The sequence below is a fragment of the Azolla caroliniana genome, unplaced genomic scaffold (genome assembly GCF_043228905.1).
Source record: "Azolla caroliniana isolate FFs.n. ecotype wild unplaced genomic scaffold, voAzoCaro1.0.p SCAF_9, whole genome shotgun sequence".
Lineage (NCBI taxonomy): Eukaryota > Viridiplantae > Streptophyta > Polypodiopsida > Salviniales > Salviniaceae > Azolla > Azolla caroliniana.
Window position 1 is genome coordinate 674,053 of NW_028230444.1, and position 23,186 is coordinate 697,238.

A 23,186-nucleotide genomic window follows, 5' to 3' on the forward strand; every position below is an offset into this window, starting at 1 on the left:
TACCTAGTGGTTTCTCTATTAGTATAATTTTAAGACAATGAAGACAGAAGTCAAGGTCCAATGGGTTGACCATGAGGATAACAATATCTCTTTGAAGAGAAAGGAAGGGATAGCATTATAAAGAAAGGCTTGAACCTTCATATGATGACAGAGAACGACAAGGAACCATGTTTAACAAACAATCTTAGAAAATAAAAATGCAATTTTTTTTCCTTCAAACATGATAGTAGTGTTTCAACCTACCCTTTTCCACCCAAGTTTGGGCAACACATTAATTATTTAGTCAAAAAGCCCTCCAATTGTTTCAAAATGACCAACAATTAAAACATTAGTTCTCCTTGCCAAGAAAACGAGCATAGTTGAACACCCATAAATACGGAATTACTTATTCAAAGCATAATTGAGAGCAAAACCATCATTTTGTATATGATTATCGCGCTAATTTTGTTCACGATGGAAGCTAAGACTAGTGAGCCTTTTCTCAAGAAGTAGCAGCACATTAAGCCGGGGGGGAGGGTCCACACCTTCCAATAGGCATAGCCATAAGTGTGTTGGTATTGACCAGACGCACAACTTTGCAAATCGAGGATACCTAGGAAAGGAGAACAATGGTAGTAGTTAGGGGGGCGGGGAATCCAAAGAAATCACGAAAAAGCGAGTGGGACATGTCGGCATATTTTAGTGAGGGCTCCCGAGATTATGAAAGGTCCTTGCCGGTCGACCATCTTCTTGTCCGCCCCGACCATCTTTCTGTCCATCCGGCCGGCCGGCCGGCCAAAGATGGAAGGCCACCAAAAGCAAGGCAAAGCAAAGCAATCCCATCTTATCTGTTATCTTCAGTCTTGTCTGTCTGCATGTAAGCTAGTGTGATGAAGAAGGCCAAACATATGCGATAATAAGATTGTGATTATTGGAACCTCTCGCTTTTTCCATGGCTATGGCGGCACTGGCCCTTTTCCTCGCCTGCTGCCCCTCCTCCGCAAAACAAGAACAAAACGTTCGGAGTAAAGAAGAATGAGCAAAAGTGAAACAAAAAAAAAACAAAACAAAAAGGCGGTTTCTTCTTGGAACAGGGTAAGCTAAATCTAGTTCTTTGCACCTTGGTTTCGCGACAAGGGAAAGATCAGGACTTTAGGGTTTTCCCTTATTTGTCAAGAGATTTGATATCTTTTCATTGACCCCCTGAGTCTTCTCGTATCTTCTTTAACAAAGAGAAAGATTGAGTTGAAAGAAAGAACAGTAGATTAATCTATCTGAAAGAAGCTGTCATAACCTAACAGAGAGAACAACTTCTTGCATTAGCTCATTAAAGTCAGAAGAACCGGAAGAAAGACCAGAGAAACAAAGAGAAAGTTAATATCCGTATTTTGTTGTATGGCCTCTCCGTCTTCACCATATTGGGAAGGAAGCTGTAGCGTGGGTTACCTTGGATCTATTAGTAGTAGTAGTAGTAGTAGTAGCGGTGGTAGCTCAGAGGGACATGGATCTAGATCTGGAAGCCTAGATAGACATGGATCTATTTTAAGTACAACTGGTGATTATAATAGGTTTTCTTGGACATGTCTTTCGGAAATAGGGGAGGCACCCATCTACCCTAGTATCCATCGTGAAGGATTTGAGGATATTATTATTGATACCCAAGGTGGTACTAAGTCACGTGAGCGCCATGTATTCCTATGTTTCAAAGAGCCTCTGCACTGGCCCTCTACTGGAAAACCTTTGTTCAGCTCAGATCGCCTCCCCCGCGTTCTGACTGCTGCTGTCAATCTCAAGAAGGATGAAATGACTATGAAGGTAAGACAATTAAGTGTTATCTCAATTTTCCTTTTCCTTTTCCTCAAGGTCTTGTGTTATGATTATTTTTTGCAAAATGAAACCAGACATAATCAAGGGCATCGTATGAGAAGAATTAGTTCACAGTGAAATGAATTACTTTGCAGTTGAATTTACTTTTTTGCTTATATTTGACGAGAATTTACTCAAATTTTGTGTAAGAATTAATAGCTCAAAAGGAGGTGTATTATAATAGCCCATCATTTGAGAAGAATTTGCCCAAAATTAAATGAACTGTAATGGGTACCATTTGAAAGGATCTTCCTCAAAATGAAGCTAAATGAAGTGGGTATCAATTTGAGAAGAATTTGCGCGAACTGAGATGTATTATGATTGGCCAACATTTGAAAGAATTTGAACAAAAGGAAATGAAACTGTGGTGAGGATCATTGGAGAAAATTTACCTTCAAATGAAAAGAATTGTTGAGGGCATCATCAGATAAGAGTTACTTTAAAATGAAAAGAATCAATCTAAAAGGAAACAAATTGTGTCGGACATCAGTTGGTGAGAAATGCTGAAAGTGAAATGGGTTGTTTTAGGAACCATTTGACAAGAATCAATTCAAAATGAAATCCTCATTAATCTAGAGAATGATCCAGCATGGGGTTGTGAAAATGTTATTGGAGTCATTTTTTGCAGCTTGATTCCTTATTGCATTAGTTCTGTTTCAACAATGTGTACAAAAAGCAGACCCAGCTTATTATTTGTGAAGGCCGTGATGGTACAGAATCATCAAACGGTGATGTGATGATATTTCCCGATATGATCCGATACAGGTATGTATATAGCTCGTTTAGAGTCTCCTGATACTTGTATACATCTTGTTTTCCCACTTTACAAAGGAAGGGTTTTTGTCATATTTTGTAGGGGGTTGACTCACTTCGATGTGGATGCATTTGTGGATGAGGTACTAATTCGTCACCAAGAATGGCTACCTGGAAGGCCAGAAAGGCTATTTGGGACTCATATCTTTGTGTACACTCAGGGGAACCCTTCATGGTCTTCCATAATACAAACAACCCAAGAATATATTGCTCAAAAAGATCTTGGCTCTTCTGTTTGTGTAAAGCCTTGCACGTATATTGATGGCCAGAACAAATATGCAATTAGTTTGATTACATATGGTCTCAATTCAGGTGGTGAAGTATTGGGACATTGGTAAGTAAATTTGAAGAGTTATACACATGGTGGGAATTTTTTTGCTGTTCCTGTAATACCCTTTTATCCCTTGAGTGTAATGCAGCTATGGATCTGTAACACCAGAAAATATTCCAAGTGTAATGGAAGATTTACATGAAAAGGGTTATTTTCTCTCCAGTTACAGGTTAGTATCATTTTTGATGCTTTGAAGTTTTCTGAGTAAGACCAGTTAGAATTTTAGGGCCTACCAGTTTGAAATGTTTATTAAGGGAACAAAACTCAACAAGAAAATTTAAAATTCAACGAAATTCTATATATTTGCTGTATATCCTTGTTAATGAAAAGGAAACCTATCCACGTAGTTAAACACTGTTTTTCCGAGCATGGTCTAGGTGCTGAACATTGATATGGATCCTTTTGTGGATTTTGACAGGCATCCAGAAATGCTAGAGTCTGGCTTAAAACAAACTGTCCAAAAGTCCTTAGATCATTCTCAAAGTGTCAGAAAATATGCACAAGGACGCTGTCCCGGAAAAGCTAGAGCCAGTGATAATGATGCCCACAAACTTAATAATGAGTTGGCACAAAGATTTTATACAAGTTCTAGGTGGCATTTCTGGGAAAAAGATGACACCTTGGCTGCATTGGTAGTCATGGGTGCGGTTGCATCAGTTGCAGTAGCAAGTCGTCTCTATTGGAGACATAATTGGCATTGACTTACCTCTCATTTCTTATATGGTAAGACCTCACGATTGTCATCCCACCTTGTAATCGTCTTGTTTATACGAGTGATGGACTAGAAAGTGAAAAACCCAATGTATATTCGATAAAGTCTTGATGTATAATACCCCCCTCTAAATACCTCCATATATGTAAATGTAACCTACAGGTTGAACCCGATTCTTGTTAATTGTATACCATTGATTTGACACATCAATTTCATAATGTCTCTGTTATGTAAAATGTTACCTATTCTGTATATGTAAATGTAAACTCATCTCGGAATTCAAATACTTGTTAATTGTATATGTCAGTTATCAAGCGATATAAGCATAGGGTTTAGGATTTAAGGTTTTTACTGGATATTTTCTACTAAAGTTACCCCTACGTTTTAATTGAAATTGATCTAACACTGTTAATTAGAGATTTGTGGGTGCACAGTTTCCAAATTAAAAAAAGGGCAATGATATCAACAGTAGTAATTAAATTGTATTTGCAAGCATTAAAGTGGTAACCCCAAACCCTTCATTAATTTGAGGATATATGGTCTTTCGTGAGCAACTGGGACAGTATTGTGGTGCCCTTGTTGCCTGAGAACAATGCATAATATTATGTTTCATGGCTGTGTGAATATATTTGTAGATTATGTGGCCATTGTTGTGTTCGTGGATCATGGTAGTAAATATTATATTTCAAGATTGCATCCTATGTTACACATGCAATCTTTGTTGCCATGATGTGCCATATTTTTCATGACCAAGGTGTACAATACTATGTTTAATGGCCATGATTATATTTGTGGATTATGTGGCCAATATTGCATTCGTGGATTTGTGGACAATATTATGTTTCAAGATTGTATCCTATGTTATATTTTTGTGGATTATGGCTAATGTTATATTTATGGATTATAGTTTATATTAGACATGTCAAAAGTCATGAGTTTATGATGTGTTATGTTGTGATTTTCTTTCTTTCTTTATATTTTTGTAGTCACTATCACAATCTCTCTTTTGCTATATGCATAAGAATGTCATGATTTGAAGCTTCCAGTTAGAGAGTAGCATTTGGACACAATTTGTTAAAACTTTCATATTTGTAAAGGGATTGCATAGCCCCAAGTTCCATAGTATGAACCATACATGCATTCAAATTCGAGTATGGTAAATACCATACTTTTGTATTCATTATTTATTATAAGGTAAATTTATTTTAAAGGTAAGAAAGTTAAGGTGAAAAGTGTAAAAATAAAACATAAGAATGTTTTGAAAAATAATGTTTGCCAATGCATTCAAGTATGAGTATATTACTTACTGTGGCCCCAACAAATAATGACTTTGAGGGTTGCTTATTAATGACTTTTTGTACAATTGTAAAGAGTATCTATCACATGTCTATGGCCTTTTGTTGTAACATATTGGTAGGGCTTATATAGGGCTATTAGTTTTTCCCGTTTTGCTTGGTTAGGGACCTAAGATTTGAGTTGAAGTGTTGACGACATGGGTATAAGAATGCTCGGTGGCACATTAGCAACTAATGGCTATTGTGGTAGTTATTGTCATACCAACTACAATGTTTCCACTCTACTACCACCCATGCCAATCATAAACTTGGTATACCTAATGTTTGGATGGCACAACAATGTCAACATGCTTCTTCTTGTCTTACATTCAATGCAAGTCCTAGAGGACCTCTTTTTGAAAGTAGAAATCAAGAGCTAGTTTACCACCCACCCACGTCTTCTATAACATGCATACACTCATATATGGAAATGTGTTATCTTCTCCCTCTACATATAGGGTTTAGGGTGGGGTGGCATGTCAAATTTGGAGAAGGGTGGGGATAACAATTGTCCTATGACCTAGGACATGGCGAGGTCAACCTGAAGGTGGTCGAGGGATGGGCAATAGCAATTGAGAATGGACATATTAAGGTACGGAAAGGGTCGGGCGGTAGCAATCTACAAAGGAGGATGAGGAGGATGGGGGTGGGGTGGCATGTCAAATTTGGAGAAGGATGGGGATGGGGGGCATGCCAAGGGGGTGGGAGTTACGAAGAGGAGGAGAAGTATGAAGAGTAGAAGTGGTAGTGGTGTTTTTTGGGTTTCTTCACACCTCTAAAGCTTTTTCATCCCAAACCGGCTCACAAACCGGTTTAAGCCAAACCGGTTCGGTTTAGGTTTGAGAACCCCAAAACAGTTTAGGCTTAACCAGCTTGGATAAGGCCAAACCAGTTAAGCCTAAACCTTTGTATAAGAACATTCTCATGTTTTTATCTTACACATACTTTTTCCACATATGAAACCACCTTTGAGCGATTTGCTAAAAAAATCAACAATTCCATATCTCAAAACTAGTAACACAATGGGAAAAATCAACAGACTAGATGCATACAATCATTATGGAGTTCCATATCTTCTCCCTCTATTATAGCATGACATCTCTTCTACATAAGAACAACCTCATGTTTTTGTCTTATACATGCCTTTTCCACCAATACGGCCTTTGAGAGATTAGCAAAGAAAAAGGATGGTGACATATCTCAGAATTTGTAGCTTGGATGGTTTCCACATTCCCTTTAAAAAATGAAAAAAACAGGCATTTCACACGCACATCAGTACACATTCGTAATTGGGCTTAAACCTGAGAAATATATAGTGATGTAGTACGCTACACACCATCCAACTGCAAACAAAAAATGACACAAACATGACTATTCCAAGAAAAACCCCAATTGTCAAAATGGAAAAAATTTGAGAGGTTTATGGCATACGCTATACAAGTTGAAGTTCACTTACATGCATTTGTGCAACATTTGTTTTTTGTTTTTTTTTTCCAAAAAAAACTCCTTCCATTAGTTATAAAATTTTACATATGAGATTAATATATACAAATCCCTATAGGGACGCGATAGGTCCATCTTATGTGGATGCCCACAGACTCAATAAAGGGGGAGGTCGACCATTGCTGGATGAAGGCTAGTCATTGTCTTTCAACTCCATCGGAGTCGCCCTTGAGGCCATCATATTGGTTTTTTAGAGTGGCTACAACTTCACTCCATATCTCTTGCATTAATACTATTGGTTGCGCGATTTGGTGGGAGAAGACTTGTCTACACTGTTGTTTCCATAAAGTCCAAAGAGTTATTGGGCTGACCAATTCCAACACCACTTGAGATTTGGCATTGATAGGAGTTGAGTGGGCATTGTCGATGGTGGAGAAAAAAATCTCTTGTGCTTTTATCACTAAAACCATCCCCCCCTGATGCTCATATTTGCCAATTGGGGCCTGCCATGATAGCCAACATATATTTCCCCACTTAATTAAGCCTTGCACTTGGCATAATTGCAATAAGTGGCCAACCCCCTGCCATATTCAATGGGACTCTGGGCAGTCCCACAAAGCGTGTCGGATTGATTCTATTGCATTTGGGCACGCTACACAATTAGGAGAGCTAAGGTTCCCATGCTGCCATGCACCAACTAGTAGTGACCTATGTATTATTAGCCATTGGAAGGTGGTGATTCGTCGTGTGTGTTGTTGTTTCTAGATTTTTTTTCAAAACTTGGTGATAATTGTGTGAGGAACATGATGTGTGCCAGACCTTTGCAGCAGCCGGTTCTCGGGCGGTTTGAGCAACTAGAATATGGCGACCCAATCTAGTTGTGAATTGGAAGAAAGGGATAGGTTTGCTTACTTGCCCCGCGTAAGGATCATGCCATGTCCATTGCAAAGGGTCCAAACTAACCTTATGTCGCCATGTGTTTTCGTGAGTACATATGTGCCAATCTGGTTGTACTTTGATAGGATCAGGATCTACAATCCATTTATGCCTAATATACGTTAGTACTTGAATTGCCTTATTCTATGTTGGTGTCTCGTTGTCTTGCAATTCAAAGCTTGCGATCCTGTCTAGTGTTTCCCTACCTCTTGGGATCAAAGAGCCTTCCTCCTCGTAGCCTATCCATTTCTCTATTGTTGTCTTTTGCTTAGCAGCTTCCCTAATCAATAAAGCGTTAATGATTTCAGATCTCATAGCCCATCCACCCTTGATTCCATGAAGTATGTTGGCTTGGTCTTGTATTGGAAATGACATAAATCCGTCTCCAACATTCTATACTTTTTCCTGGACCTTCCGCAATGTATCCCCATGACAACCGTTACTTGATCCAATTAGTTGATTAGATTCATCTCTGATACATGGGTTCCATAGGATACGTTGACTGAGCCAAGCAAGTTCAGAGTTTGGTTGATCGCACTTGAGCCCTCGTCTAATGTCACACCATGCCTTTCACATGGATGTTTTGAATCTATCCTCCAATTGGAGGGAGAAACTAGGTTTGAGCTCCATGTTTAGAATCCATTCAGTTTGGGGGTCCCAATTGGCCCCTTTTTTTGGCTTAAAGTAAGCGAAACGTAACCGCAACAACATTTTCCAGCAATCATTCCCTGGTTGGAGTCCTCGCACCACAAATTTGGCGAGTAGGGCTTTTGATTGTGAGAGGGGATCAATAAGACCCAATCCTTCTCTCGACTTAGGTGATGTGAGTATAGGCCACGCCACCTTGGCCCGAGTTGCATGATCTTCCTTACCAGACCAAATGTAGTTGCGTACCAATCGCCGAATCTGGTGTATACTTTCCTTGGAAATTGTCCAACATGTTGTTCCGCTAACGAGAGTTTTTTCAAACTCCAATGTATCAACTTTTGTCGAATGGAGTGAATAACTGGTGCAATCATAGTCTCTGGAGGTATGTTGAACCCAATTTGGAAACCCAAATATTTGGTGCTCGCTCCTTGATTGATCCACTTGAACGCGGGATGGGGGTGCCATGCAGGATGTGCTTTAGGAGAAAGCCATTTGTGCAACATTTTAGTGTATTGCACCAATTCCTTTGTAAAATAAATTAGAATAACTTAACCTCGTCTTATCAATATGTTTATTTTGATGCATCATTTTGAGGATGTTTTATACCTTTGCCAATTTTTATCTTAGCTTACAAATGTCGGCAAGTTTCAAGAAAAGAAGAATGAATCCAGGGCTATCACATTGGCAGCGATCAAATTGAATAAACATGAGCAGCATTGAAATACATAAAGAGGATGGTAATTCTTCTTCTTCGACATAGTAACAAATTAAATGTCTAGGTCCATGCTACCGAACCAATAAAGTTCTGAAATAAAAAAAGAAAAAGAAAAGGACATGAGACATTAAAGTGGGATAATGTGTATAGTGTTGCATGAAACATTGAAATACTTCATATATGCACATGTATATGTATATGTATATGTATTCACGCACGTGTATAAAAGAAACAATAGAATAAAGTGCCTATGTGAGATTTTTAGATCGGTAATACTTATTAAACCATTTCACAAACGAAAGTGCTAGAGGCAAGCAAATAACTGTGTTGAGAATCTAAATCTAGGTGTCATCTTAATAATGTTGATCGAATTGAATAAACATGAGCAGCATTGAAATACATAAAGAGGATGGTAATTCTTCTTATTCGACATAGTAACAAATTAAATGTCTAGGTCCATGCTACCGAACCAATAAAGTTCTGAAATTAAAAAGAAAAAGAAAAAGACACGAGACATTAAAGTGGGATAATGTGTATAGTGTTGCATGAAACATTTAAATACTTGATATATACATTTATGTCTAACAATAGAATAAGGGGCCTATGTGAAATTTTTGGATCAGTAATTACTATACCATTTCACAAATGAAAGTGCTAGAGGCAAGCAAATAATTGTGTTGAAATTTGAAAATCTAAATCTAGGTGTCATCTCAATAAGGTTGATCAGTTTGTACATACTTACCATCTTGCAGTGGAAATAGCTCATCAGAATGTTAATAGTCTTTAGATTAATGTTAAGATTGAGATGCAAACGGCAAACGTGGAGGGTGCACTGATGTGTGTGCTACTTGATCAAATTGTGTTGTAGCGAAAGTCGTTGCTCTTAACTAGAGAGAGAGGGGAGCGTTTTTTAGCTTTCTTAAAAGAACAATGATTGATTCATAGATAAAAGTAGTTATAGGGGTTAATAGTGGTTGGAAATGCAATGCTACGTGCTTTACAATAATGTTAGTTATTAAGGGCATGTCTTATTTGTCTAATGTGAGAAGCGGGGTGGGCGTGATTTGACTCAAAGATGTGAACGTGAATAACTTGTCTCTCAAGTCAATAGTATAAAGTTAATAATAGCAACTCCTCATCTTCTAAGTCTTAAGAGACATTAAGATGAAAGAGGACAAGGCAAAGACGAAGAAAAATGAAAATGAGAGTCAATAGTTTTGAAACTCATTAAAGAGATATTAAGATGAAAGAGGACAAAACAAAGAAGAAGAGGAAAATGAGAGTCAATAGTATAGACTCATTGGTTTCCATAGTAGCTTGGAACGAAGATGTAGTTTAGTAACGTGGAACGAAGACCTACAAAAGTTCAATAGCTTAGTTCTCAAACACTCATATAAAATTTCTTGTAGTACACTTATCTTTATAAAATTTCTTGTACTACCCTAATCTTATTTTGTACACTGATCGTTCTCAAGAGACATTAAAGTAAAAGTGGACAACACATGAAGGCAAGGAAAGGAGAGGAGAGACTCGAAAAGCCATAGTTGAGATGATTTGCTAACTCTTTGGAGCTCCAAATCACTGATGTGACATGCTATTGAAGAGACGTGATGATATGTTTTGTAACAAGGACGTGTGGAAATGAGGATTTGAGCCCCCATGAAGTCGAGTTTCATAGCCAAGTTGGTGCACCAAGGGAGGTGACGACACATATCATGTGAGAACGACATGGGGGATTCGAGAATTCGGGCGTGTTCCATGACAACGTTTTTGAGTGACCTAAGTTTAGTACACCATTGCAACATGTGGTTGAGAGACTAGAGAGATGATATAGCATGTAGCAAAAGCCGAATCGGAAGTAAGGAATCGAGCCCATATCATGGGAGTCTAATTATGTATAGCCTACCTTGGTTCACCATCACATGCATGTGTGTGCAAGAGAAGTGAGATAGTTTAAAGTGAGGATTCGAGCCCATGGCGTGGTCAATATGATTGGCTCATTTCGGGACACCGACCGAAACATGAAGCGACGAAACAAAGCCCATGGTGTCGCGCAATTCGGCACATGGTAGTAACAAACATGTAGTTAGTTCAAGTTGGATGCCAGAAAGGGCAGAGTCCCATTGACACAAAAATCAGGAGGGAGAGAAAGATAGGGGGAAGAAATTTTTATTACAAAAGAAAGATTTGAGAGTGCTTTACTGAAAAACAGAGTAGTAGTAGATTAGGATGTACACATATTAGAAGAACTCTTGGAGCTAATTTATTGGTGATGGTGATGATAAATATAATGGTAATGGTAATGGTAATGGGAAAGGTTAATGGTAATGGTGATGGTAATGGGAATGGGAAAGGTTAATGGTAATGGTGATGATAATGGTATGGTGATGGTAATGGTAATGGTCGATGTTATGGTGGTTTCACTGCTTCTCTGTTTCTGGTTTTTTACATGAAGACTTTCCTGGGCTTTCGCTGTAGCTCCTTCACAATCACTCGCTCCAGCTTCTCTTGCAAATCCACGCCTTCCATTCTAGCCATGTCTGTTATCTGATCATATAGAATGTCATGGCTACACATGTCAGAGGGTGGGACAGGACAAAACTGTATTGCATGTATGTATGTATGTATGTATGTAGTACAGCATTTTACCACAATTACCCCTTCCAAAAAGTGCAGAAGAACAGAGCATTTGGGTAATGTATGTAGTACAGCATTTTACCACAATTTCCCCCTCCAAAAAGTGCAGAAGAACAGAGCATTTGGGTAATGTATGTAGTACAGCATTTTACCACAATTTCCCCCTCCAAACAGAGCATAAGCAAAAAGCATTTGGATGTATGTATGTATGTATGTATGTATGTATGTATGTATGTATGTATGAAGGGGATTGATTGATTGATTGTAGCAATTTACCTTTGCCATGGATGCAGTGGAAGCTGCTGGTTTAGGGTTTAGGGTATGTATGTATGAAGGGGATTGATTGATTGACTGATTGATTGTAGCAATTTACCTTTGCCATGGATGCAGTGGAAGCTGCTGGTTTAGGGTTAGGGTTTAGGGTATGTATGTATGTATGAAGGGGATTGATTGATTGATTGATTGATTGATTGATTGTAGGAATTTACCTTGCCATGGATGCAGTGGAAGCTGCTGGTTCCTGTGGTAGTGAGGGTAGCATTGGAGATCTCGACGCTCCGTTTCTGCAGGAGCATGAGTACCCCTGACCACACCCCCTTCCGCCTCGGAATGTTTAGGGTTATGAACACATCGGCCCCACAGATGCGAACAGTCACCTCCACACTCACCGCCTGCTGTAGCTCGCCATCGCCATCTCCATTGCTGCCTCCTCCTCCTCCCTTCACACTCATGCTCTCCTCATCTTCCACTATGTATGTCACATTGGTGGGCCTGTATGGCGGCTTCACCACAACATGATGGCCATCGCCATCCTCGTCCTTCACTAATCTCCCCGATACCCCCAGCAAATCCATCATCTCTACCTTCTTCTGCTCCAGCTCCTGCAGCGTGCCCCACAGAGATTGGATGTATGTGATTACCTCTGTCAAGACCGTAATACGATCCGTGTGCTACAGAAGAAGAAGAAGAAAAAAAACAAGAGCAAGAAAACAAAACAGAGAGATTTCATGAGGAAAATGCCACACAAAAAAAAAAATGGACATTTGCAGAGCAAATTAAATAGCACATTGTTGTGAATTGTGGATTTTAGGGTTTGTGAGTAAGTAAGTAAGTACTTTGAGCTTGAGCTTGGGGATGAGGGACTGAAGAATGCTGAAGGATTCGCGCATACTCTTGCGCCTCTGCCTCTCTGACAGGATGTGGACCTCCCTCTGAGACATGATGGCCCCGCCATGGCCATGGCCATCGCCATCACCACCGGCCTCCCTCTCCCTGCGCCTGCGTGCCGCCGCCCCACCCCTGCATTGCCCACCGCCCAACTCCTCATCCCCATGATCCGACTTTCTGTCACTGCCATCGCTTCTGCTTCTGTTATCTTTACTGTTCTTATGCTTGCTCTTACTGTTGTTGCTGTTGGATTGCGGCCTGTGGGTGGAGGAATTAGGCCTTCTTATGATTTTGACATGGGAGAGTGGCTTCACATCCTCCTCTTCCTCGCCATCGCCATCACAATCGCCATCACTGTCATCTCCATCGCCATAATCATACATCTTCCTTTTACATCCCACTCCTCTACTGTTAGTAGTAATTGTGGTAGTTGTTGTTGTGGTAGTAGTAGTAGTAGCAACGCTATTAGAATTGGGCATTGTAGTGGGATGCGAATTGGTAGCTCTAGTGGAGAAGCTAGGGAGAGCTGAGGCTATGGCGGAGAGCTTAAGAACAGAGCTGTATGTGGAGGCATTTTCTGTGATGGTGGCCATGCTATTGCTATTATAGCAGGAGAGGGGTGAATCAGGGAGTAGAACGGGGTGAGAAATAGGAGAGGAATTAGTGGAAGAGTTTATAGTGGTTGCGGTGATGGAATGATTGTTGTTGATGATGAGCCATGGTGGGGTAGAATGAGTATGGGCATTGGTGTTGCTATTGCTGTTGCTGTTTTTGGAGTGATCTTCACAGTGAGAAGAATTAGGGTTTAGTGATGGAACATTGGAGGACCAGGCATAGCCATCGCCATAGCCATAGCCATAGCCATAATCATCACCATCTTCTTCTTCTTCTTCTTCTTCTTCTTCTTCTTCTTCGTCGTCGTCGCCGCCGTCTTCTTCTTCTTCTGCTTCGTTTACACCATGGAAGTCATTAATGAGAAGCTCGGGAGAGAGCAAATTGAGGAAGGAGTCAGGGTCCATGAGATTTACAGAGAGAGCAATTGGGCCTACAAATGTGATGGAAAATGTTGGTAGTATTAATTAATTTAAGGGTTGGGAATCAGCTGTGGTAAGGGGTAAACTACATACATACATACATATATACTACTACATTCACACACACAAATCTATATATATATATATAACATACATACATATATATATATATATATATCTGAGTTTGTGTGTATGTTCATATATATGTATGTATGTACATATGTGTATCAGTATCAGTATGTATAGAAGAAAGAAGAAGAAAGAGAAGAAGAGTTCCTTTCCTTCTCTATTGTAAGCTTTCTTATTTCTTTCTTTCAAGACACATACATATACCTCTCTCTCTCTCTCTTCTCTTCTCTCTCTCTCTTCTCTCTCTCTCTCTCACTGCGAAGGCAACACGTGGGCGGTGGAGCAATGAGCACACCCTGCAGCACGGCTCTTGCTTCTCTCAACCATCCATCCATTACATACGTACATACATGTACATACATACATACATACATACATACATACATACATACATACATGCATGCATGCATGCATGCATGGATCCGAATGGGTAAATCACCCCATCTTTGTTGTAAACCAATTGTCTCATGGGCCAATTTTGGTCTTTAGAAGACGTTAATCTTTCTCCCTCCTTTTTGAGCCATCAATCCCATTCCCACCCACCAACCCCATCCTCCCGGGCTCAAATATTTTCAATCGCACTAGCTTTACTACACATATATATCAAACACTTTTGGAACTACTACCTCGTGCATTTGTCTCTCTTTGTAACCCTCCCCTCCCCCTCCCCCACCCCCTCCGTATCGATATACATCACGTGTACACAATCAAACACTTGCACCCTGACATTACACATTTCTCTCTTGATAAATGGGTAAATACCCCATTTTTGTTGTAAACCAATTGTCTCATGTGCCAATTTTGGTCTTAGAAGACGTTAATACATCTTTCTTTCTTTCTCTTAGATGATTGGGTACACACCCCATTTTGTTGTAAACCAATTGTCTCATGGGCCAATTTTGGTCTTAGAAGACATTAATCTCTCTCTCTCTCTCTCTATGTATCTATATACATCATCTGTACAAACACGTCCACCCACATGCACACACACACACACATATATCTCTCTCCCTAAAGGTCTCTTTCCTCAATTGGACACCTTTAACAAAGTTACATTGTCTGACTACCTCTATCACACACTTGTCATTTGGTTTGATGTAAGTTGTAACCATTATCTATATCTCTTAACCCTCTCTTTGTCTCTCATGTATACAATATATGTATATAGTATATACTATACATGAGAAGAGAGAGGGTTAAGAGATACATATAATGCATATGTATGTGTGTGTGTACATATATATTATATATATAATTCGTATGTGTGTAAGTATATTCTATCTCCGCACATATATACACATCATGTTTACGTTCACACATTGTCTCCCTAAGGCTCCTCTATCCGACACCACACAAAACTAGAAGTTCATCTTGCAAATGATAACAGAAACCATGTTAAGTCCACACAGTCCTTATGTACTTTAACACACTCATTATATATGTATACTCTCCTCCATATTTGATCATGTGTACTCTCTTGATATAAAACTATATCCATGCCTGCCTACCCATCATGTGTGTACCCTTGCTCTCTCTATACATATATTCTCTCCACTCCATATGTGTACACATCATGTGTATACACTCTCTCTCTCTCTCTCTCTCTCTTGCCCCGTCTCCAAGGTCCTCTCTCCAACTCTTAGTAAAAAATAAAAAGTTCATTTCGCAAAGAAAAGTTCAACCACCTCTCGAGAATATTTGACCCCCCCCCCCCCATGTTACATGAATGACGCTCGTGTCCCTTTATCGAAGCCCCTATGTATGGATCTTGTCTGCCAAGAAAATCCTCAATAAACAATTATACCCATGCCAAATGGCTTTTCAGTCACTTACATAGATTATGTCATTCTATACACATGCACACCATTGTCAATATGGATTGTTTGCAATAACATATTGCCACTTCATCCAAATTTTCATGAAATTTCTAGAGGTTGTAACCAAAGAGTTTGTTTGTATATCACATTATTTGGGAAGACCATGCTGTGATATCACATTGTTTGGGTTGGATTTTTCAATTTCCAAAGAGACAATTTCTGACAAGAATATTTTGCTTTAATTTCATGTGAAGAATTATAGGAATTATATGCTTTGATGCAAGAAAAGAAAACGTGGCTGATTGCTTAAAACAATTCTCCAACATTGTCATGTTATAAGAAGATGTAATCCACTTTTAGGTTAGGACATCATCATGAGCTGCTACAGAAGAACTAGGTACCACAAGGGCTATCCTTTATAGTCATAGCTCCTTGCCAAGCCTACAAATGTTGAGATCAATAGTTCTTAAACATATACAACTACATGCTTTAGGCCTCATATGTGGAACCATGTGGAGTTGAAGCACTAGGGTAATTTGGTAAGTTATTAAGGTGGGGTGTAGTGGAGGATCACTTTTTTGGACCTCCCTAGACCAAAAGATCACATGAAGTCCAAAGTGGATTCTTTTATCTCATATAATGCCCTTGGGTTCAAGTTTACACAAGAGCAGGGCCCATTTGGTGCATCATTTATGCTCCCCATTTTCGCAAAACATTAGAGAATGATAAGAAAAACATTTCTTGCTTTACTCATATGTGTTTCATGCATTCACTTAGAATTGTGGGTGTCGTTTCATGATTAAAAAATATATATACAATCATATGCCATTACTCCATATGTCAAACAAAATTTGCACAATGACGCGGAAATATACGTGTAAGTTACATTGCTTTCTTTAGTCAATAGAAAAACATAAGAGGAATGGACTGATTGAAGTTGCCAAAAATTACACATTTTTTGTTGTGCATGATTGTATATTTTTATAACTCTCGTTATGTTAAATCTATTGTCAATATGTATATGGTAAATAAGACCAACAAAACACTGACAACTGTAATTACAATTTGCAACGTGCAGTGTGTGTGAACCACAAGCGTGTTTTTTTATCAATTTTATTTGGCACACATGTTGAGATAACTTGCATCATCTCTAACACGATGTTCGCTCAACTCGTTCACCTGTATGATTGCATCTAGTACTCACTCATGCCATTACCTAAATATATGACAAGTTTGCTCATGACACACATAAGTAAAAGGGAACAAAATGGAGATTGTACAAATTGTTCACACAATCACTCATAGTATGAATAAATAGTGATAAATAAGGTGCAACATAAGCCTTATTGCTCATTGGAACATGGTAATCTAGAGTTAATAATGAAACAAAAGTAGATGTAAATACATATGGAATAATTGTTATATTAACTTTTTCCTTCTATGATGAATCATGAAATTACATCAAAAAATCCATTGTTGTTTGGACAACTCCTTTTCCTTTCTTGCTACTCACACCCTTTAAAGTCTTTTCGTTTTGCTTTCCCTTTCTATATATATGTAGCAACAAAGTTATTCCCCTATTTCTTTAGATATGTTGCACTTCTTGAGACATTAACAACCAAATGTTCCCACAACCCTCCATATGTTGGGTATACATAACACGACCCATAATTAAAGTTTAGCTTGTGTTGTCCATGTTATACATCAACATTGATACTCATAAATTATCATCTCATGCATGTACCAATATTCAATTTTTTGCAATGACCAATATATCATCCATGATAATCCTAACGGTATGCAATGGATGGTGTAGTAATGGTCAAGTATTCAGAAAATAATGGTTTTGCAAATGTAACAGTAAGGTTGTCCCTTGATGTTTAGCAACGTTCATTAAGGTATCAAAAGTTTTAGCATGAGAGCCTGAATGGAATACTTGCTAGGGACATGTAATGTCTTACTCGTCCATGCACAAGGTCATAAGTTTAAACACGCATCAACTAATCTCACACATGTCATCAATGGAAAGGGGATGCATTGAATATGGTGAGCAAGCTAGCAATTGGGTCTCTCACACATTACTTATTACAAATTTCCGACATGCATATATGTCCAGAACTATCTCTACTCATTATAAGTGTAGGTTTTATCTACAAATGCCTAGTAGACATTTACATTTCAGTGACATAGAACTCCACCTCCAATGTGACAGGCATGTATTGCTACCCTCAAGACACAATCCTTGGTTTGGACCTCCTCGATTCGCTGAAATTTTCGAAATAGGTAGTGGGGAGTGCATTTATCATTGTGTTTGCAAATCTTTATGGTGTGTGCACCTCAACATCTAACTTCCTTATTTCCAATCACTTACGAGTTAGGTCAACATAAAGTTGCATCTTGATGGTAGAATCATATGATTAGGAACAATTTTTTTGTCGAGGACATATATTGTAATTGGTATAACTTTAATCTACTTCATAACATATCTTTCAAAATGATCATGTTGTTTTTGAGCCATTAGAGAAGCTATGATAAATTGCCAAAAGGGAAATCATAAACATGATTGTTCGTGTTCTTATGATTTCAACCTTGAAACTTAAGCACTCAAGTGATAACACAACTTTCAAACACTCTATGCTAAACCTAATTAAAAAGGATAATTTCACCTAATGTAATCTACGAAAAGCTACAACTATCTTTTTATACCAACCAACACAAATGTTCACGTATTTTATAAGATCTCCACTGCTTTGGAAGTGTCAATTCCTAGAATAATTACATCTTTATCATCATCACCCAGAATTTGAAGTGTGCAACCATCTTCAATGCCAAATCCAGCTACCTTCAAAGGCACATTGGTCACAATTTTACTCAAGATTTACAACATGGAGTCCCACATCTCATCCACATTTAATGCATCTCTATCCTCATAAGATAGGTCACTTTCAATGGATGTATTTGTTTGAATAAATAGGTTGTGAATTGGCGATAGATAAGTTTATATGAGTTTTCTTGTTGTTAATCTTAATTATTGAATGCTAACATTCTACATGTTCTTGTTTTGCTCATGTTAGTTTGCATGGAACCTTTTTTGGGCAAATAAGAGGGATTCGATTTTAATAACTTACGATTGTGAGCTCAAGACTTGAGTAACGGGGGAGGTTTTTTTTTCTAAAGATTTACCTTGGTATTAATGGAAAGATGCCCAAAGCATAGTACGTAATATACCCGAATCCATTGGCAAACATTCTTTTTCATACGAATGCATATATTATCAAAACATTCTTATGTTTTTCTTTACACATTTTACCTTAACGTTCTCACCTTAAAAAAAAAACCTTATAATATATATAATGAACACAAAAGTATGGTATTTACCATACTTCGAAGGGTGTTCACTGTTTACCATTCTCAAATGATTGAAACATTCTCAAATGCAAATGCACGTATGGTATGTATGGTTCATACTATGGCCCAAAGGCTACAAAGACCTCATACATGAAAGCACAACCACCATACCTACATCAACGCAACTACCCTAGAAACAATATTTACACATCTAAAATCGAGATCCTTCCATAAAGGGGGGCGGAAAAAACTACTTTGACGGAGCATATCTCCACTTTATTCTCTCCCCAACATAGGTGAAGCCTTCTCTGCCTTTGTCCACATTTCTCTAAAATGTTGTTGCTTACAAAACACAACATCAAACTCACCGATCATTGCCTCACATTGACCTCTTAGAGTATGCAGAAGAATCAACCATATCTCCTTAACTAACTCAACCACAACTTTCTGAAATACACAATTACATCTTACCTTCCATAATACCCAAATTACTAAAGAAGATATCGTAGACCAACATTGTCCTCTACCAAACAACGGATTGTCAGCAACAAAAGAGTATTGTTGTCACACTTGTTATAAAATGATTTCATATTATTTATATTGCAATCATAAACACAACTATTTTTATTTCTTATTCCAACAAACATTGTGGTCTAAATAGGCGAGCTTTTCCAAACTCACATGTTCATTCCCTACACACAAACATTTATATCCAAAGATAATGTGTCCACATAAACCCTAAAAATAATAATTTGTTGATTGAAAACAACACGACCAAGATGGTTTTAGGAGCTTCATCTATTTTCATTGTAGGCTTAGGGTCAACATCAAGGGTTTCAATACCAACCTTTGAGTGCATTGATGTAGGGTTGTGATATTTTGCGGGGAAATGAGTTTTCTTTTAGATAGATTTGTTATAATCCTTAGAAATCAAATATGACCTATTGGCCCAAAACATTTTTATTTAGTGTGTGTGGCATTGAGTAGTGACTATGAATGTTCAGAAGTTTACTAATGAACATTCCGATCAAGTGTAAACATTATGGCGATGAGATGAATATGTGTGGATAATGGAGCAAGTTGACAATATGTAGAAAGAACACTTCAACATGGTCAAAGGCAACATGTTGTATCTAATGGTTGGTACTTGAACTGTCAAACTTGTTGAGGGAAAAATATGCATTATTGATGAGTCTCCTCACTATGCCCAACACCCCACCTAACATCAAAGGGAATGTGACCTAAATCATATGGATATAATGTTATAGATGACAGACAAATGGATGAACTCTAGCATGCATCAATGAGTGTGGTTTCTCTGTTTCCAAAAAAAAGACAATTTTGTAGTTTGATGCAACATGTATAATTTGATGTGGGAAATTGAGACTCCAAATTTTTCTCGAGTTTTAATACATTAGCGTTGCAAATAAAACTCGTTCAAAGAAAGATTTACTAATGCATCATGAAGCAAATGTAATACATCCCATTTTCCAAACTATTTATCCATATCTTACCTCTATCAAGAACCCAAAAGTTTGTTTTTTTGTATCTTCCGGATCTTTTTACTTGCTTCCGATGTGATTTTAAGAAGTCGGTGTAACAATGTCTTTTTAACTTTAAGCATGTACCCTTTCATAGCCATGTTATATTACATTTGTAGCTTCATGTAAGGAAACTTCCTAAGAAATGTATTTTGGAAATTTTATTTCCTTTCCAAGTGGACATGGGCAATTGCTTGAGAATCCAACATTTTATTTCTCCATCATTGCGCATGTTATCAAATGCATCGCAAGCCCTTTTTTTGTTCTAAGTGCTAGGTTGCATATTCATTTCATCTACGATTGAAGAGATCAAACCCCATGATATTTAAACCCTAAACATCATCTACTTATAACAAAGCATGATAACTCTGTCTCTAATGGTAACTTTCACGATGCCTTCTTGTTCTATAAACTCGCCGATCATTTGCATTAATTGATCAATGCATAAACAAAATAGAGTTGGTGAGATTAAGCATCCTTGAATGGGGTCGATAGTGTTAGTGAATCCAGTATGTGCATGCCACATCATCTACTTATAACAAAGCATGATAACTGCGTCTCTAATGATAACTTTCACCACATCATCTACTTATAACAAAGCATGATAACTCTGTCTCTAATGGTAGCTTTCACGATGCCTTCTTGTTCTATAAACTCGCCGATCATTTGCATTAATTCTTCAATGCATAAACAAAATAGAGTTGGTGAGATTAAGCATCCTTGAATGGGATCGATAGTGTTAGTGAATCCCGTACGTGCATGCCACATCATCTACTTATAACAAAGCATGATAACTCCGTCTCTAATGGTAACTTTCACGATGCCTTGTTGTTCTATAAACTCACCGATCATTTGCATTAATTCATCAATGCATAAACAAAATAGAGTTGGTGAGATTAAGCATCCTTGAATGGGATCGATAGTGTTAGTGAATCCCATACGTGCATGCCATATCATCTTCTCATAGATTTGAGAAAATTGCAATCATATATTCCTTGTATACCATGAGTTCTTCCATAATTATTTGTATGCAAATGTTTTGAGTAGAAGGCTGCATGCCATGTTGTTTGATTGCCAATGTGTAATGATGATTTGTGGGTTTTCTTCCTTGCATGAAAGCTTTCTTACCAAGGTTCGGAAAGAAGAATATCTAGAAAGCTACATGTAGTATAGCTTCACAATCATGTGTGAGTGTAAAAGAGAGAGACAAGCAATAAACAAAAGCCTAGTTTGTATAATAGGCTCAATGTTAGGAAAAACCATATTTTCCTCTCTTAGTCAAGTTCCCAATTCATACAATTTGGGAAGCAATGTATGTTGACTAACTTACATCCATGGAAAGAGCTATTTTGTACAATGTTTATGCTAAGTTATACACAAAATAATGAGGAATCTTATTCTAAAACATTCTAATTATAAAGTGGCATTGAACATGGATGTGGAGCTGTCGTTTTTGTAGCTTCCCTTTGTGATGCTCTTTTCTTGGTTTTTACAATCTAGATTCTAAATCACATGATAATGTGAGTGTAAGACCGAGTGCATTCATTAAGCTACCCTAAAATTACACTTAACATTGAACATTACTTATTATTGTGTGTTTGTTCATACTCCCTCTCTTGACTCTTCTCATTAAAATTTCTATTTTATTAACATTTTCAAACATATGGCTTCATGATCCCCCTTTCAACATGATTAAAACAAGCTCAGTCATATATTATAATGTATTACATACATACGTAGTTTTTGAAGGTTGCCAACAAAAATATGTGGGGTTTAATTGGAGATATTTCTAGATATGTAGGAGTTCCATAGGCGATGTGACTATTATATGCAAATTTGACATTTTCTTGATGATAATAGAGGTGAATGCATCTTTTTACCATGAAGTTTTTTCCAACACTTACAAAAAGAATGTAAGCGTTTCATAAACCCATGAAAAATGCAAGGGAGCCTCTAAGTTAAGATCATGATGGTCAACTAGCAAAGTAAAATATGTGATATGACCCCCACTATTGCAACTGAATTATGTGTCAGATAACTTACAGGTCCTTGTGGATTTTACATGGTGTAGAATAAAAGGGTTTAAAAAGACAGTTTGAAAATCTCTAATAAGGATAGCCTTTTGTTTAACAATAAGGGTGATATAATATGTATATAGAACCTCTTTTTCGGGGGGATAGACCGATAGTACCTAGGGAACTAATAAAAGGTTGCTCAAAATGCATGTGATAAATATGTCATTGGTTTTCTATATAGAGTTGACTTTTCCTCCATTTTTATCTCTCTCATTGTCTTTCCCGTTTGTAGGGTTTGCTTAATATAAAAAATTTAGTGCAATGAATCATACGATTAGTTCAATTGAGTTGTTATTTCTAGCCCATTAAGTTTGCGACATTCGTCACATGGTGTCTTGTCATACAAACAACGTAGTAATTACACAAATGTTGTTACTTCAATTGTTTTTAGTCAAATCATATAATTAAGCCATACAACCTATTCTCTAGCCAACTTAATACCAATATATAACATAGATAAAAACTCCAAACCCCGATATAACTTATGAGTTAGTGAAGTAAATTATACAACATGAGAAATTCATTTTGGCTTCTTACAATATCACTTCTCATTCATTTTGATGTTACTTATACATTAAGTCTGTTTACTTTCTTTATGAAAATTATTGTTTCTTTGGTTACTTTGGTTTTATGGTTACAAGTTACAACATTGCTTGTGGTT

The 23,186-nt window shown here is 37.7% G+C and overlaps 2 protein-coding genes across 2 annotated transcripts; one reads left to right on the top strand and one right to left on the bottom strand.

Moving 5' to 3' along the window:
• Positions 1-914: 914 nt before the first annotated feature.
• Positions 915-3,997, top strand: LOC147859706 (uncharacterized). Its single transcript, XM_087324763.1, has 5 exons — positions 915-1,794; positions 2,525-2,610; positions 2,702-2,992; positions 3,078-3,158; positions 3,408-3,997. Exons 1-5 carry the CDS (start codon positions 1,375-1,377, stop codon positions 3,688-3,690), a joined length of 1,161 nt encoding a protein of 386 aa, XP_087180889.1. The 5' UTR covers positions 915-1,374; the 3' UTR covers positions 3,691-3,997.
• Positions 3,998-10,933: 6,936 nt separating this feature from the next.
• On the bottom strand, positions 10,934-13,630 carry LOC147859707 (uncharacterized). Its single transcript, XM_087324789.1, has 3 exons — positions 12,530-13,630; positions 11,903-12,364; positions 10,934-11,324 (listed from the first exon to the last, which is right to left on the bottom strand). The coding sequence occupies exons 1-3, from the start codon at positions 13,598-13,600 to the stop codon at positions 11,223-11,225; spliced, it is 1,635 nt and encodes a 544-aa protein (XP_087180915.1). The 5' UTR covers positions 13,601-13,630; the 3' UTR covers positions 10,934-11,222.
• Between the last annotated feature and the right edge of the window lie 9,556 nt (positions 13,631-23,186).